This window comes from Armigeres subalbatus, chromosome 2, assembly GCF_024139115.2.
Source record: "Armigeres subalbatus isolate Guangzhou_Male chromosome 2, GZ_Asu_2, whole genome shotgun sequence".
Taxonomy (NCBI): domain Eukaryota; kingdom Metazoa; phylum Arthropoda; class Insecta; order Diptera; family Culicidae; genus Armigeres; species Armigeres subalbatus.
In genome coordinates this window covers 314585468-314602809 of record NC_085140.1, presented here as the reverse complement: position 1 = coordinate 314602809, position 17342 = coordinate 314585468, and the positions used below count along the sequence as shown (strand labels likewise).

Here is a 17342-nt window from a genome sequence, read left to right as displayed (position 1 = left end):
AGTAGATCACGGCACAGTAGCGGTTAAGAACACAGAGTGCCTTCCAAATAAATATACGAAAAAAAACAAAATAGAAAGCAGAAAACTTGAGTCTACTCTACTACTATATCATTCATGTTTGCCAAGTTTTGCCAAGGGCGTAGTATCACCGATATCGCATGGAACAATGTACTCAAATATAACTGCTCACTAGCGTCACCTCACCTGCTCACTAGTGTCACCGGTGTACAACACGCGTCGAAGTCGGACGCCGCGGCTTAACATTGGGCGGCTACAAGATGGTAGACTAGCCCAAGAATACGCGCAGCAGCTGGAAGTGGCACTCCCAACGGAAGTGCAGCTAGGCGCAGCGTCTCTTGAAGATGGCTGGAGAGATATTCGATCCGCCATTGGTAGCACCGCAGCCGCTGCACTTGGCACGGTGCCCCCGGATCAGAGAAACGACTGGTATGACGGCGAATGTGAGCAGTTAGTGGAAGAGAAGAATGCAGCATGGGCGAGATTGCTGCAACACCGCACGAGGGCGAACGAGGCACGATATAAACAGGCGCGGAACAGACAAAACTCGATTCTCCGGAGGAAAAAGCGCCAGCAGGAAGATCGAGACCGTGAAGAAACGGAGCAACTGTACCGCGCTAATAACACACGAAAGTTCTATGAGAAGTTAAACCGTTCACGTAAGGGCCACGTGCCACAGCCTGATATGTGTAAGGACATAAACGGAAACCTTCTTACGAACGAGCGTGAGGTGATCCAAAGGTGGCGGCAGCACTACGAAGAACACCTGAATGGCGATGTGGCAGACGAAGATGGCGGTATGGTGATGGACCTGGGAGAACGCGCGCAGGACATAATTCTACCGGCTCCGGATCTCCAGGAAATCCAGGAGGAGATTGGCCGGCTGAAGAACAACAAAGCCCCTGGGGTTGACCAACTACCAGGAGAGCTTTTAAACACGGTGGTGAGGCACTGGCTAGAGCGCTGCATTGGGTCATTACCAAGATTTGGGAGGAGGAAGTTTTGCCGCAGGAGTGGATGGAAGGTGTCGTGTCCCATCTACAAAAAGGGCGATAAGCTGGATTGTAGCAACTACCGCGCAATCACATTGCTGAACGCCGCCTACAAGGTACTCTCCCATATTTTATGCCGTCGACTAGCACCAACTGCAAGGGAGTTCGTGGGGCAGTACCAGGCGGGTTTTTTGGCGAACGCTCCACCACGGACCAGGTGTTCGCCATTCGCCAAGTACTGCAGAAATGCCGCGAATACAACGTGCCCACACATCATCTATTCATCGACTTCAAAGCCGCATATGATACAATCGATCGGGACCAGCTATGGCAGCTAATGCACGAACACGGTTTTCCGGATAAACTGACACGGTTGATCAAAGCGACGATGGATCGGGTGATGTGCGTAGTTCAAGTTTCAGGGGCATTCTCGAGTCCCTTCGAAACCCGCAGAGGGTTACGGCAAGGTGATGGTCTTTCGTGTTTGCTATTCAACATCGCTCTGGAAGGTAATACGAAGAGCAGGGACTAACACGAGTGGTACAATTTTCAACAAGTCCGTCCAGCTATTTGGTTTCGCCGACGACATAGATATTATGGCACGTAACTTTGAGAAGATGGAGGAAGCCTACATCAGACTGAAGAGGGAAGCTAAGCGGATCGGACTAGTCATCAACACGTCGAAGACGAAGTACATGATAGGAAGAGGTTCAAGAGAAGACAATGTGAGCCACCCACCGCGAGTTTGCATCGGTGGTGACGAAATCGAGGTGGTAGAAGAATTTGTGTACTTGGGCTCACTGGTGACTGCCGAAAATGACACCAGCAGAGAAATTCGGAGACGCATAGTGGCTGGAAATCGTACGTACTTTGGACTCCGCAAGACGCTCCGATCGAATAGAGATCGCCGCCGTACCAAACTGACAATCTACAAAACGCTAATTAGACCGGTAGTCCTCTACGGACACGAGACCTGGACGATGCTCGTGGAGGACCAACGCGCACTTGGAGTTTTCGAAAGGAAAGTGCTGCGTACCATCTATGGTGGGGTGCAGATGGCGGACGGTACGTGGAGGAGGCGAATGAACAACTAATTGCATCAGCTGTTGGGAGAACCATCCATCGTTCACACCGCGAAAATCGGACGACTGCGATGGGCCGGGCACGTAGCCAGAATGTCGGACAGTAACCCGGTGAAAATGGTTCTCGACAACGATCCGACGGGCACAAGAAGGCGAGGTGCGCAGCGGGCAAGGTGGATCGATCAGGTGGAAGATGACTTGCGGACCCTCCGTAGACTGCGTGGTTGGCGACGTGTAGCCATGGACCGAGCCGAATGGAGAAGACTCTTATATACCGCACAGGCCACTTCGGCCTTAGTCTGATTAAATAAATAATAGTGTCACCTCTTGGAAGAAGTGCTGAGATCACTGAGTCCTGGGCATCCTGAATAATTTTGCCGAATACAACTTGGCCGTAGATGCGAAGGATCACAAAACAGTCCATTCCCGCCAGTTGCTTTACTTAAGACATATTTTTAACAAATTTCAAATTTGTGCGCTTCCTATTTATAATGTAGAAAATTCCATATATCGGAATATGTTGAGTTAGCCTAATAATTTAATACCACCATCTAGCGGCCAAGCTCTAAGCTAATCAATGCCTCATGTCCAAGCACACGCCCTCTTGCATAACCTTTTTGAAACGGTGCAGTTCCAAATAGGTAGGATTTTCAGATATAAGCAAAATTAGCTTAGAAAATCACTATTTTTGAACCCTTTTTCACGAAAACCCCTCCCCGCAAGGTACCCGCTCACCTATGATCAATCTTTGGTAACGTCCAAACATAATTTATGTTTCAAAACTGCTCAAAAATTCAAAATTGGCCAAACAATAAAAAAGTTGTAGCTATTTCAATTTGGAGTCAATATCACCCCAAGGCACAACGTAAGTATTTTGGAGCACAGACAGAAGTTTAAAAGCTACAAAACCAAAAACAAAATTTTACGAGAAAATTTCACTTTTTGCAGATGGCAGCTTTTCCATGTCAAATCTCTTCCTTGTTGATTTCTAAGTTTTGTGAAGAACAAAAGAGAAAAAGATTCATTGGTGCAGTTCCCTATATAGACGCTCCTTCATCGGAGCTGCCACCAAGAAAAGCTCGAAAATTCCTCTAAATCGTTATTAGAAATATTAAGTCAAACAATGTTTACTTAGTTTGTGGCATTAGAAATTTTTAAAATCCCAAGATTTATTTGCTTTCATCAGTTGTGTGTTGTGTGTCGCGATGAACTAAGCAATGAAGATTTGAAGCGATGCTTCACTGCCCATGATTTCATAGTTGACGTATCAACCATTCGAAATTTCAGCGAGTTTGACTTATTACGCTTTTACTAGGGTAATTCAACCGCTGCAACATCGATACGTTGCCTCATTTGAGTGCTTACGAGTTGAATTTTTTTTAATTTGCTATGTTTGTCCCTAAATTATTCGAAATGCATGCGAAAGTGCAATGGTTGTTAAGTCAACTATGAAATCATGGGCAGTTCAGCCCTAGCTATACTGAGTGTCTGTCTCATTTGGAGAATTAAACTGAAATCAAACTTAAAATAATATTTCAATAGTTATCAAATAACCCTGCTCGCAGAGCAAGATTGCTTTTGACAGGTATGGAATAATTTTTCATCGAAGTCCTAATTGGAATTGCTTGGTAGCACCAGCCATTCTTAATACCGGGTGTTTTTTTTAATTGGTGAACTGGCACTTTTAAGTTTAATTCCCAAAATGAGACAGACACTGAAGATAAATGTAGCTTCATGAGAAAACAGTTTTAATGTGCACAGAGAAAAATGCTTGCACGCTCCATGTGGTTGAACAAAACGGTTCAAGAGCAAAGAGATCAAATTAACTTTTTTAAACTTAAATTCTTGTTTATTTAAATTTTTTCTTGCGTTTTAACAATATTTTATACATTTACAAGTGGTTGGCCTTGAAGCCCTTCATCTTCATATAATTTCAGATGTTCTTGTCCTGGGAGGGATGTTGAAGATCATCCTCAGGAAATTGTTTTGGACCCGTTGAGGTCTAAGGTGATGGGTTTTAGCGCAGCTCTCCCAGACCGGCATGCCGTATTCAATCACATGCTGGATGATTTGCTTGTAGACAGCAAGCTTATTTTTCAGGGAAAATGACGACCGACTGTTGATCAAAGGGTACAGTAGCTTCAACAAAACAACGTGTTGTGTCTAAATAGCAGTCTTGTCAACTTTTTGTCGGAAAATAAGCTTGCTGTAGAGGGTCAATCTAAGGTAGTCGGCCTCATTGGACCCGACTATTTGTCCCAGGCCCCAGGCGAACATGTGGGAAAATGATGACCTGGGTCTTTACCGCGTTGATACAGATCTTCCAGCTGGTGAGATACTCTGTCAGGGCATCTAGGCCTCGTTGGAGTTTTGCCACAAGCGCTCTGATTACTCTACCTTGGTAGACAATGGAGGTGTCATCCACGAACAGAGGCAGAATGCCGCCTTCTGGAGGTTCTGGCATGTCGAAGATAAACAGATTAAACAGCAGGGGCCCCAGGATACTGCCCTGGAGCATGCGCATTGGAACTCGCTCCGCTGATTGAGACCTGGGATGTCCTGGCCAATAGGTAATTGTTTATGATTTTCCCCAGGTAGCAGGGATGATTGTAGCGATGTAGTTTGTGCACCAGGCCATCATTCCATACATTGTCGAATGCTTTTTCAACATCGAGTAAGGTAATGGGGGATGAGACAAATTTGTTCCGTTTGAGGACGTTGGTAACTCGGGTCAGTTGGTGTCAGTTGAACGACCGCGCCGGAAACCAAACTGGTCCTTGTGCAAGATGTTGTGGTGTTCGGCAGACTCAAGTAACCAGTTGTGAATCGCCTTTTCAAACAGCTTGGATAACCCAGACAGCAGGCTGGAGGGGCGATAGCTTTTCGGAGAGGTTTCCGGATGGAGATGACTTTGGCTGACTTCCAGGACGATGGGAAGTAGCTGAGACGGAGACACTGATTAAAGATCAGCGAAAGGTGCTCCAAAACGGAGCACTCATATGTTTGAGTTCGAGATTCAGGATGCTGTCGAAGCCTGGGGCCTTCATGTTTTTCGATGATTTGATATAGGTACCGATTTTAAAACCTTACAGCGGGCACGCTAACTTTCATCTACTCAGTGGCCGAGCCCTTTTTTCCCACTTCCCATTCCATTCAATTTCCGTCAAAAGCAAGACTACTCAAAACTATGAGTAGTCCCGATTTTGATATAAATTGAGTAAAATTTTCGTGGAAAAAAAGAAGGCAATCCAGTTTTCCGCGAGCCCTAATGGCCGCCAGCTTGCCGTGGGCTAGTCTCTGACTTGACGTTTGTGGAGGTCAACTGCACCCACCGTTCCTAGTATTTTGATAAATGTGGTAAATAAAAAGGAGTGAATCACGGCAAATAATTTTGAAAATTCAACGACGTGTAAAATTGCAGCTTATCCCATCAAACGAATTAACATTCGATATTCAATTAAATTTGATTGAATTTTACGATCAAGCACCGTTTGGATTTTTTTTTTGATTTAAAAGAATAGTGAGATCGATTGAATGTTACGTTTATTTGCATGCTCCAAATATGTGCATGAAAATACATTTAAAATCACAACATATTTTTATCTGTGATCTACTTCATCAGCACCTTCTTATTCACCATATTAATCAGAATGCTCGAAGCGGTGGGTGCAGTTGACCTCCACAAACGTCAAATCAGAGACTAGCCCACAGGCAAACCGTTCGCGGAAAACTGGATACAATTTCACTCCGTCACTGTGTATTAGACTGGCCCAGGAAACAAAATGTTGTCGAATTCTACGGGGCACCCCCCAGGATTGTGCCTTTGGGTAAGAAAATCAATCTCTGAAAATTTCAGCTCAATCGCTTGTTGCATAAGCTGGCGCATTTGATTTGAAGTTCGTATAGTGGTTTCAGCCGAAATGCATAGGAAAATACACCTCCGTCGCTCTTTCGTTCAGGAAATTGGTTCGGTATGCCCGATTGAGCTCAGAATTGCAACAAAGGCAGTTGATATGTTAAACATCATTTCCACAGAACATTATACGATGATTCAATTACTTTTTATAAAGTTTTGGATGATTTATTGAGAGTTAGGCTGTGCACTTTGGAATTCATTGATTGCCATGAAAAACATACGCATGCCATCAAAGATGCCTGCGATGTGTGGTTTTGCGCGCGCTCCAACATATGCAGAGGAACGCGCGCCACAGCACATATCTCAGCCACCTTTGATAACATGCGCACGTTTTTCATGACAATCAATGAATTCCAAAGTGCACAGCCCAACTTTCAATAAATCATACAAAACTTAATAGAAAGTAATTGAATCATCGTATAATGTTCTGTGGAAATGATGTTTAACATATCAACTGCCTTTGTTGCAATTCTGAGCTCAATTGGGCATACCGAACCAATTTCCTGAATGAAAGAGTGACGGAGGTGTATTTTCTTATGCATTTCGGCTGAAACCACCATACAAACTTCAAATCAAATGCGCCAGCTTATGCAACAAGCGATTGAACTGAAATTTTCAGAGATTGATTTTCTTACCCAAAGGCACAATCCTGGGGGTGCCCCGTAGAATTCGACAATTTTTTTTCTCCCCATACAAGGCTGGGCCACTCTACTGTGTATGTAGAAGATAATTAGAGTGGGCTAGAAACGAAGCGTACTTTTGTATTGAACGATTTTTCCAAGGCGTTGTGCACAGAGACAAGAAATTTGGCTTTGGGTTTGGTCTGGGTTCGGTCTAGGTTTGGAAGAAATTAAAATTTTCAATGCTTTTACGTTGACAATCAATGGATTTGGAAGATTTCAGAAGAGTCCTGAACGATTAAAAACCCAGATTAATCCACCTAGCGGTGATGGTGCCTTTCTCGTTTCTTTCGAGTAAGTAATTTCTACGCACTTTTGGTGAAAAAAAAGTATTTTGACCATAACTTCTGAGCCTATAGTCCGATACGGCCAATTTTCAACAGAAAACAATGGGACCGGATTCTGCATCGAATGCAACTTCTTGCGAGCAAATCGGCTGAGGGTACATGTGTGACTAAAATGAGTGAGATTTTGAAAAATGTTTTTTGGCCATAACTCCATAGTCCGATTCCGCCAATTTTCAATACGAAACAATGGGACAAGATTCCGCGTCGAATGCAACTTGTTGCGAGAAAATCCGTTAAAGATAAGTGCCTGATAAATGAGTGAGAATTTTGTACGTGTGTCTTATGTGAAAAAAATAATTTTAGCCATAACTTCGACACCCACAGTCCGATTGGGCCAATTTTCAATACGAAACAATTGGACAATATTCTACGTCGAATGAAACTTGTTGCGAGTAAATCAGCTGAGAGTAAGTGCCTAAAAAGTGAGTGAGAATTTTTCTTATAAAAAATATGTTTTGGCCATAACCCCGAATCCCATAGTCCGATTCCGTCAATTTTCAATACGAAATAATGGGACAAGATTCTGCGTCGAATGAAACGTGTTGCGAGAAAATCAGCTAAGAGTAAGTGGCTAAAAAGTGAGTAAGAATTTATCTCATACATAGATATATTTTGGCCATAATTCCGAAGCCCATAATCCGATTGGGCCAATTTTCAATACGAAACAATGGGACAAGATTCTACGTCGAATGAAACTTGTTGCGAGCAAATCGGTTAAGGATAAGTGCCTGAAAAATGAGTAAGATTATTTTGCGCACACACATACACACACACATACACACACACATACACGCAGACATCACTTCAATTCGTCGAGCTGAGTCGATCGGTATATAACACTATGGGTCTCCGGGACTCCTATAAAAAGTTCGTTTTTGGAGCGAACATATAGCCTTTACGTATACTTTGTATACGAGAAAGGCAAAAAGTTCGTTTTTGGAGCGAACATATAGCCTTTATGTATACTTTGTATACGAGAAAGGCAAAAAAAACTTATGAGCGTAGACATATCAATCAATCCTACAAAAATCCAAATGTCTTCTAAATCTTTCGCATCTATATCCAGTTACCATTTTCTCGGGAAACCCCCATGATATTACCGCGGATACTATAGGACCTCTTTATGAAACTTAGTACGTATGTGAGCTATGAACGGGTAGCGTGACCAACCAACTATACCTCATGGTTACACTAGCGGGTAAGGACTTGGCCACTGTATTGACAGCATGGTTCTATTCTCGGCTACAGGTTACTCCAGCCCAGTGTATGAGATAGCTATATATGGTCTGAGTTATGCTAAATCGCACCAAGCGCCATTGAAAAGTTATTGTTTATTTCCGTTTGCTTTTACGGACTCTCTCTATCTTATTGGTATTACATCTCCACACTAGGACAGAGCCGCCTCGCGGCTTAGTGTTCATTAAGCTCTTCCACAGTTATTAACTGCGAGGTTTCTAAGCCAGGTTACCATTTTTGCATTCGTATATCATGAGGCTAGCACCATGATACTTTTATGCCCAGGGAAGTCGAGACAATTTCCAATCCGAAAATTGCCTAGATCGGCACCGGAAATCGAACCCAGCCACCCTCAGCATGGTCTGGCTTTGTAGCAGCGCATCTTACGGCACGGCTAAGGAGGGCTTTTACGGACTAAGTATCGCAAATTCATCAAAAAGGTGTTTCACCGAACCATGACCATCGACCATTTGAAGCAGCGAGAGATCTCGGATTGCCTGGTTTGACGTTGTGCCATTTCTACGAGTGACAGCGCTTACAAAGAGTGATTACTCTGCAAAAAAGGACTGGGAAATTGGGGGTTACTTGAATGGATTTATTGACTCGGTAATACTGACGATGGACGCATAGTTGTCCTTAAATTGAAACGATATCAACATGTTATTAGTCTGTTTCGGAAGCTTGGAGTGATGGGTCAGTAAAGGTACAATGGAGTAACTTTGTTGCATTTTTGTACTTCTGGCTAGATTCTTCTTCTTCTGATTGGCATTACATCCCCACACTGGGAAAGAGCCGCCTCTGGCTAGATTAATTGCCATAAATACCTGCTCTTGGATTACGTTGATAATTATTATTATTAATATCTTTATTAATGAGGTTTTCGGCCCTGGACAGGTTCGCCTCGTAAACGTTGATAATCTTCTATATAGACTAACGCAAAATGAACTCCCCCAAGAAATTATGACGTTTGAGCGGGTCGCATAATGAACTTTTGTTCGAGAAGACGAGCCGCTCAAATGTAAAAATCAGGCTACTGTCATGCTATTGTTTAGCCCATCGCCAAATCGTAGCCAGGATGTCCCGGGCTATATTTTTTTTCATACTACTTTTCAATGATGACAGCGGTCTATGTCTATTGATGATGATGAAACCGCGCTTGTTACAGGCTCAGTAAAAATCCATCGGGTGAGTGAATTCGAAAACAACTGTACAGGTCTATACATAAAAATGAATTTCTGTCTTTCTGACCATTATAGACTCCGAAACTACTAAGCCGATCAGGGTGAAAATTTGTATGCAGAGGTTTTTTTGGGACTGGGAAGGTTCTTAAGATGATTCGAGACCCATCCCCCCTTAGGAAAGGGGGGCTTCCATACAAATGAAACATAAATTTCTGCATAACTCGAGAACTAATCAGAGAATAAATCAATTTTAGATGAATCGAAGTTCGTCGGGTCTAAATAACTGGAATAAATAACTGGTCTTTGATGATTCTGCGAGCGTTACGGCCCATACAAATTTTAGAACCCTTCCATACAAAACACATTACGAGGGGCGGGCTTTTCGGTAAATGACAGCCGATGTCACTGAGTACATCGAGAGTATTTCTCATGGCAAGTGGATACGGTGGGTAAGATTTTCATTGACTCTGTTTTGATTAGTGATTGTTGCGATTACCGGAGGGGCCAACAGGAAGCCGCAATATTCTATAATATTATTTTCTCGAGACACTCAAAAGGAAACCGAGAAGGAAACAATGGAACAGGATTCCGCGTCGAATGAAACTTGTTGCAAGCAAATCGGTTAAGAGTAAGTAAAAAATATGTTTTGGCCATAACTCCGAAGCCCATAGTCTGATTAAACCAATATTCGATAAGAAACAATGAGACAAGATTCTGCATCGGGCAAATCGGCTAAGAGTAAGTGCCTAAAAAATGAAAAAAAAATGTATTTTGGCCATTACTTCAAATCCCATAGTTCGAATCGACCAATTTTCAATACGAAACAATGGGACAGGATTCCGCGTCGGATACAACTTGTTGCGAGCAAATCGGTTAAGCATAAGTGCCTAAAAATGAGTGAGAATTTTGTACGTGTTTCTCATGTGAAAAAAAGGCAAAAAAATAAACTTTGGCCATATCTGTTTAATACCGATCTGTTTAATTTTCAATACGAAACAATGGAACAAGATTCTGCGTCGAATGCAACTTGTTGCAGGCAAATCGGCTAAAAGTAAGTGCCTAAAAATGAGTGAGAATTTTTCTTGTCAACAAATGTATTTTGGCCATTACTTCGAATCCCATAGTTCGATTCGACCAATTTTCAATACGAAACAATGGGACAGGATTTCGCGTCGAACGAAACTTGTTGCGAGCAAATCGGTTAAGGATAAGTGCCTGAAAAATGAGTGAGAATTTTGTACGTGTTTATCATGTGAAAAAGTGGATTTTGGCCATAACTTCGAAACCCATAGTCCGATCTGTCCAATTTTCAATACGAAACAATGGGACATGATTCTGCGTTGAATGAAACTTGTTGCGAGTAAATCAGCTAAGAGTAAGTGTCTAAAAAGTGAGTGAGAATTTTTGTTGTAAAAAAATATATTTTGGCCATAACTCCGAAGCCCATAGTCCGATTCGGCCAATTTTCAATACGAAACAATGGGACAAGATTCCGCGTCGAATGCAACTTGTTGCAAGCAAATCGGTTAATGATAAGTGCCTGAAAAATGAGTGAGATTATTTTGCGCACACACATACACACACACATACACACACACATACACACACACATACACACACACATACACACACACATACACACAGACATCACTTCAATTCGTCGAGCTGAGTCGATCGGTATATAACACTATGGGTCTCCGGGGCTCCCATAAAAAGTTCGTTTTTGGAGCGAACATATAGCCTTTACGTATACTTTGTATACGAGAAAGGCAAAAATCAATCTCAAAAACCCATCAGCAGATAAAGGCGCTAGTAGTATGCGAAATATTGCATAATTCCGTGGGGGTCTCGGATTTGGAAATTTTCGTTTTATGTACGCTGTGTATTCGAGGCTCCCCCTTAACCGTAGTTTACGTTGAAAACAGATTAAATAGAAACCACAGATAGCAACAAATGAGTAAACTCTGGCATAATGTTTTTATACTTAAGCTTTTGTGTAGTTCTGTGACTGCCCTTTAATTTGGCATTTAGGGTAAGACGGTATAATATGCCCCCCCCCCCTTATAGCAATATCCATGAAAACTTTTTACTTTTCAACGCAATATATGCAAACTTTGTGTTATTTGGTAGTCCAAAAAGTCGCAAATGCATTATCTTTGTGTAGTAATTAAATATATCACTGAGAACACGTAATAAAGCTTTTTGAAAAATCGTGAAAAATGGATTTCAAAAAGTGCCTGGGAAATACGCCCCACCGTAACCAAAGACATTTTATAGCCCTTCATTAGTATTTTATCTATCACATAATAAAGAGGTTACAAATCCTTATGTGTTTGACATTAAAAAAAAACCAACATAACTCCAGGTTTGAATTACATTTCAATATTTTCTGTATCATTTGGAAGCAACTGCTGCAGGCTCGCTGCGCTTGTGTCCAGTTGGTAAGGGCATATCGTCCTGCCTACACTGGGGCGTTTTGGCCAGTGAAACATGTTTTCGAAAATCGTTACTTTTTTGAAGATGGAGGCAATTTCATATCATACTAGTCGACCCGGCAGACGTTGTCCTGCATAGTAGGCGAAAATGCGCGTTGTGAACTGCCCTTGCGAAATTTCCATACGAATCTTAATTTTAGTTTTTCACGATTTACTCAACTTTATTAATAATTTTCGCATGAGGAAATACCATATAAACCCGTCGGAAACTATAACGATTGTAGCTGCTGAAGGAATGAATAAAATCCATCCAGCCGTTTTCGAGTTATGTGGATACGAACACAGACCATTTCATTTTTATTATATAGAAGATAGAAGAAGATTAACCAATGAGCAAAGTTGTTTTGTTACCCAAAAAGCGTTCCAGTGAAAATTTGCGGACAGCATGCTAGAGTCACTCCAGAATGTTGAGCAAACAAACATTAAAGGTTCCCCCAAACACACGCGATGCGATAGTCGCGACGCGATTCTATCGCTTGGCGACAGCGATTCTGTCGTCGGTAATATGGAAGCGTAAATACCACATTGCCTGCAGCGACCCAACGATAGAATCGCAGCGACTAGTTGTCGCCGTCGCGGCGATGAAATCGCTTAGGTCTGGGGGAGCCTTAAAAGTTACATCAAATTGTAACTTTTTGTATTTTGCTATTATTTTTATTATGTTGTACAAAAATACTTGCACATTCACATAGTATGATGGTTTTACCAATATTTAAAGGTAACAACTCATTTTTACCCCTAGTTCGTTATAGTTTTCTAGAAATTAAAGGGGGACGTTGTGGCCAGGTGAGGCGCATTATACCGTCTTACCCTATAGATTTGATTTTGATCCGCATTTTGACTAAAATCACTCATGTGCATGAAAGCACTCAACGAGTGCTTTTGTTGCAGTTGTACTTTGTTCGTGCATGAAGACATATGGAGCACGAGCGCGGGATTTGTGGGAATGATGATCAAATCTAGGTCATTAACCACTCCGACTGACAGTTCGACAGTGTATTATAGTCAAGTGGTCACGACACGAGATGCCCCGACAAGTGCGCACGTGCAAAACAATCGACGACGGCTAGCGGCGCCGGCGTCGTGCCGTTCATTTCCCGTAAGTGCGCTCCGCTGCATTCCCGGATCTAGGTGGTAGGATTAAGAAAAATGCTCCGCTAGCCGGAATGTTTGTTGATCCTAACGCAAACACATTTTCGCTATGGGTGGGTAGCTACATTCACGTTTGAGTGGGATCACTGTTTACGAGGGCACTAATTTTAGATTTGCTGAGCGAAATATTGAGTGGGGTGTTAAAGAAAATTGGAATAAATCTAGACCAACATTTGAAAAGGGCGTAACAGCCAAAATTTATTCCTTCTGATTCCTCGTCTACATATATAGCTATATATGTAGATAAGGAATCAGAAGGAATAAATTTTGGCTGTTACGCCCTTTTCAAATGTTGGTCTAGAAATATTCTCATTGTGTTGTCGCTAGAGGGGCATCAATATGGAAGGGAGCGGAAGGGAAACATTACGCATCTGCGCATGATATGTAGGAAAGGATGCGCGTGCGCTTCTACTTGTTCAATGGTTTATTATAGAATACCTGTTCAGAAAATCTATAAAATGTAGGAAACTTTTGACAAATTCGATCAGAATGTGTTAAACATGTTATAGCTTTTATTTACAATTTTTAACCAAAATGATTCAGTGAATGATAATTGAGCTACTGCGTATTGAGCTTGTCCCTATCCACCATTGGAATTGTTGAAATAGATTTACATTGTATTCAATTACTGACTATTGCGACAACCACAATCAGTGTAGAGAGTTGCGGCTCAACAACTTCCACGACCCAGCTGCTCCAATTGTAAATCCCATTCTACCGGATAATTGCACATTACAATGCCGTCAAGCGCATATGGCGCTGTGGAAGTCTGTTCCCGGTAGTAGCGTTACTGATTCGCTTATATTAGTCAATATTGTGCAATGTGCATTAGAACGGCGTCCCATCTATGATTTATATACGACGTTGATTCGCGAAACTGACGGGTCAATTAAGAATAAGCAAATCATCTAATAGGCATGTTTACATAAATTCGCATCAAATTCAATTGCCAAAATAATAAATTTGTTTATTTTCCCCTCTCTCTATCTTTATCCCCAAAACAGCCCATCCGACCGCAATGGACCGGTTCGAGCAAATCCGACGTCAACAATTACATCTTCGGCAACATGAAAGACAGCATGACGGACGTGGCCGCCCAAACGGTGGCCGGTTCCACCCTGCCGCTGGTCGGAATGCCCCGCGAAGATGAGGAAGCCGGATCGTACAACCCGTTCGAGCACCGGAAACTGACCCACCCCACCTCGAACGTGGATACGTTGGTGCATTTGCTCAAGGGTTCTCTCGGGTCCGGAATTTTGGCGATGCCGTTGGCCTTTCTGCATGCCGGTCTATGGTTTGGACTAGGGGCTACGCTTGCCATCGGTACCATCTGTACCTACTGTATCCATGTTCTAGTTAAGTGTTCGCACATCCTCTGCCGGAGGGCGCAGATTCCCTCGTTGGGCTTTGCCGATGTGGCGGAGACGGCTTTCCTAGCTGGACCGGACGGCGTGAAGAAATACTCGCGGCTGGCTCGATTCATCATCAATCTGTTCCTCGTGCTGGACCTTATGGGATGCTGTTGCATCTATATCGTGTTTGTGGCCACCAACGTGAAGCAGGTGGTAGACTACTATACTCACAGCCATTACGATGTTCGATACTACATTATCGCATCGCTGATTCCTCTAATACTGATTAACTTGATAAGGTGAGTCGCATCCCTCTTTTTCATAAAAACTGGCTCTTATTCGTCTGGAAAACTTTACAGGAAACTAAAATATCTGACACCATTCTCGATGATCGCAAATATACTGATCGGAGCGGGCGTCGGTATCACTCTGTATTACATCGTGACGGATCTTCCGGAATTCTCGGAGCGCAAAGGCATCGCCGATCTGCATCACATGCCAATGTTCTTCGGAACGGTGATCTTTGCCCTGGAGGGAATCGGTGTAGTGATGTCGCTGGAGAACAACATGAAGACCCCGCAGCACTTCATCGGCTGTCCCGGAGTGCTGAACATTGGCATGACCGTGGTTGTGGTTTTGTACGCGTTGGTTGGATTCCTCGGATATCTCAAGTATGGCGAGGATACCAAGGGCAGTGTAACGCTGAACTTGCCAGTGGAGGATATGTAAGTCAGATGAAAGATTTTAATGGTATGGAAAGTAGCTAACAGAATATTTGTAATCGTTTTTCAGCTTGGCCCAGTTGGTGAAAATTATGATCGCGGTTGCCATCTTCCTGACTTACTCGCTGCAATTCTACGTTCCAATGGAGATCATCTGGAAGAACGTTAAACACAACTTCAACGAACATAAGAATGCAGCTGAATATGGTATTCGAATTGGACTTGTGGTAAGTGTATCATGTAGTATCATGAACTTCATGTATTGTATAGCTCTTTGAACGGTGTAAGGCATGAGAGACTGAGCTCAGCGAAACATGTCAAACTGTATAAGTACTCCATGATGTAATAAAATTTACCCTTCATTTTTTCCAATCACAGGCCCTCACCGTTATCATAGCAGCGGCTCTGCCCAACATTGGCCCATTCGTGACGCTGATCGGTGCCGTTTGTCTCAGCACCCTGGGCATGATGTTCCCGGCCGTCATCGAGTTGGTCACCTTCTACGAGAAACCCGGCTACGGTCGCTTCAACTGGATCCTTTGGAAAAACATCTTCCTGATCCTGTTCGGCGTGGTAGGCTTCATCACCGGTACCTACGTCAGTATCGAGGAGTTCTCGCAGCATCTGGAGGAAGTATAAACGAAGACTTACAGCCCCATTCAGCATCGGGCCTATTGAGTTCACTTTCAAACCTGGCGGGTTCGCTGAGGAATGGAAGTGCACGCAGTATAAGATCGGAAGTGCACGTGGTGGTGTCCCGAATCTCCTTTTTTCTTCCTGGCGCTGCGGCGCCATGCGAAACAGTACCCACGCGCGAAACTGGTTCTCGTGAGCTGCCGAGAGGTACGGACTTTCCTCCGAACTGCTCGGAAGCCAGTTTCGCCATCTGGACCATTCGGGGGTATCAGATGCACGTGTCACTTCTACCCAGTTGTGCTTCCTTTGTGGGAAGCGTTAATTTATTTGTTACGTTGAAAGTTATATTCGAAAATTCAAGACTAAAGCTAGTTCAAGTTGATAAAGTGTTGTTCGAATCAAATTCGATTTTTTATTGTTTCATTCGCCAAAAATATTATTAACCCCATAACAAAAAAAACCATAGAAGCAGAATTTCATTAGTCTTAATTGTAATAATGGTAGCTGAGTATTTAGATTTAGAACCGAAACAATTGTGATTTTGAACCTATCTCTAGTATTTTAATACAAAAGTAAGACACCGTGTTTCAATTATTTAAAACTGAGCAGCTGCTTTGCAAACTGGAAAAATAAACAAAAAAACGAAGCCAATAAAAAAACTCTCGAAACTTTGTGAGACACAAATAAAAATAGCACAATCTGTTAGACAGAAAAAGACCGCCATATCGAAACCCACAGCAAAAAATAACAAACTAAAACATAAATAAAACACGAATTTAGGATACCTATGACACTTTGAAGCGAACGTCTTCCAACCAATTGCTCTAAGCTAGTACACAAAACAATGAATTCGACTTTAAAACTTGAACCAAAACAAATTAGTTTTACGAAAAAGGGCTAGCAGAAGCTTTAAATTTGAAACCAGATGCTGAACTCATGAACTGTAATGTTCCTAGTATTTTATACAAAGCTTTTAACGTATAAATAGTCTTTGGACATTAGGGCGAACGGGATTCCCATGCCGGAATCCCAACTTGAGGGCTGTTTACAATAAGTAACCGAAACGCTGAAAACAATGTAGAAAATGCAAAAAAAAACTACTACCAGAAACTATTTAATATGCATGGCAGATTTGGAGCGATCCATTAGTGCAGTAGTACCATGAAGCAGATAGTAAGATAAGCAAACGTTCCCTGTTATGCGGTTCGAAATAATGTTGGAAAACCAATTCTTTGAAGGAGTGAATAATCTAAATAAAACAGTAAACTAATTAAGTTATGTTTATATATTTTTTAAGGATGACATTCATATTCTTGAATTGTATTACCGTTGGTCACGATATGTATTGACGATTTGGAGAAAACTTTACAGTACATTAAGTACATTCAACATAGAAGACAACATTCAACATAGAGATCTTTGTCCTCTTATAAAGAATCGATTATAAATTAGCTTCATGCGAGTCAATAACATTATTTCCGTGCAAAAAGAATTATTGTTTCTCTATTACAATCGATCTTTACTTGTACCGGA

The 17342-nt window shown here is 42.3% G+C and overlaps 1 protein-coding gene across 2 annotated transcripts in view; it reads left to right on the top strand.

Moving 5' to 3' along the window:
* Positions 1–17083, top strand: part of LOC134212629 (proton-coupled amino acid transporter-like protein pathetic) — a 100286-nt gene extending 83203 nt beyond the window's left edge. For both annotated transcript variants that reach the window (XM_062690643.1, XM_062690644.1), the window contains exons 2-5: positions 14104–14750; positions 14811–15176; positions 15244–15400; positions 15552–17083. In XM_062690643.1, coding sequence (XP_062546627.1) covers positions 14104–14750; positions 14811–15176; positions 15244–15400; positions 15552–15812 — 1431 coding nt within the window. In that variant the 3' untranslated portion in view covers positions 15813–17083. The remainder of the gene's footprint in view (positions 1–14103; positions 14751–14810; positions 15177–15243; positions 15401–15551) is intronic.
* The last annotated feature ends 259 nt before the right edge of the window (positions 17084–17342 follow it).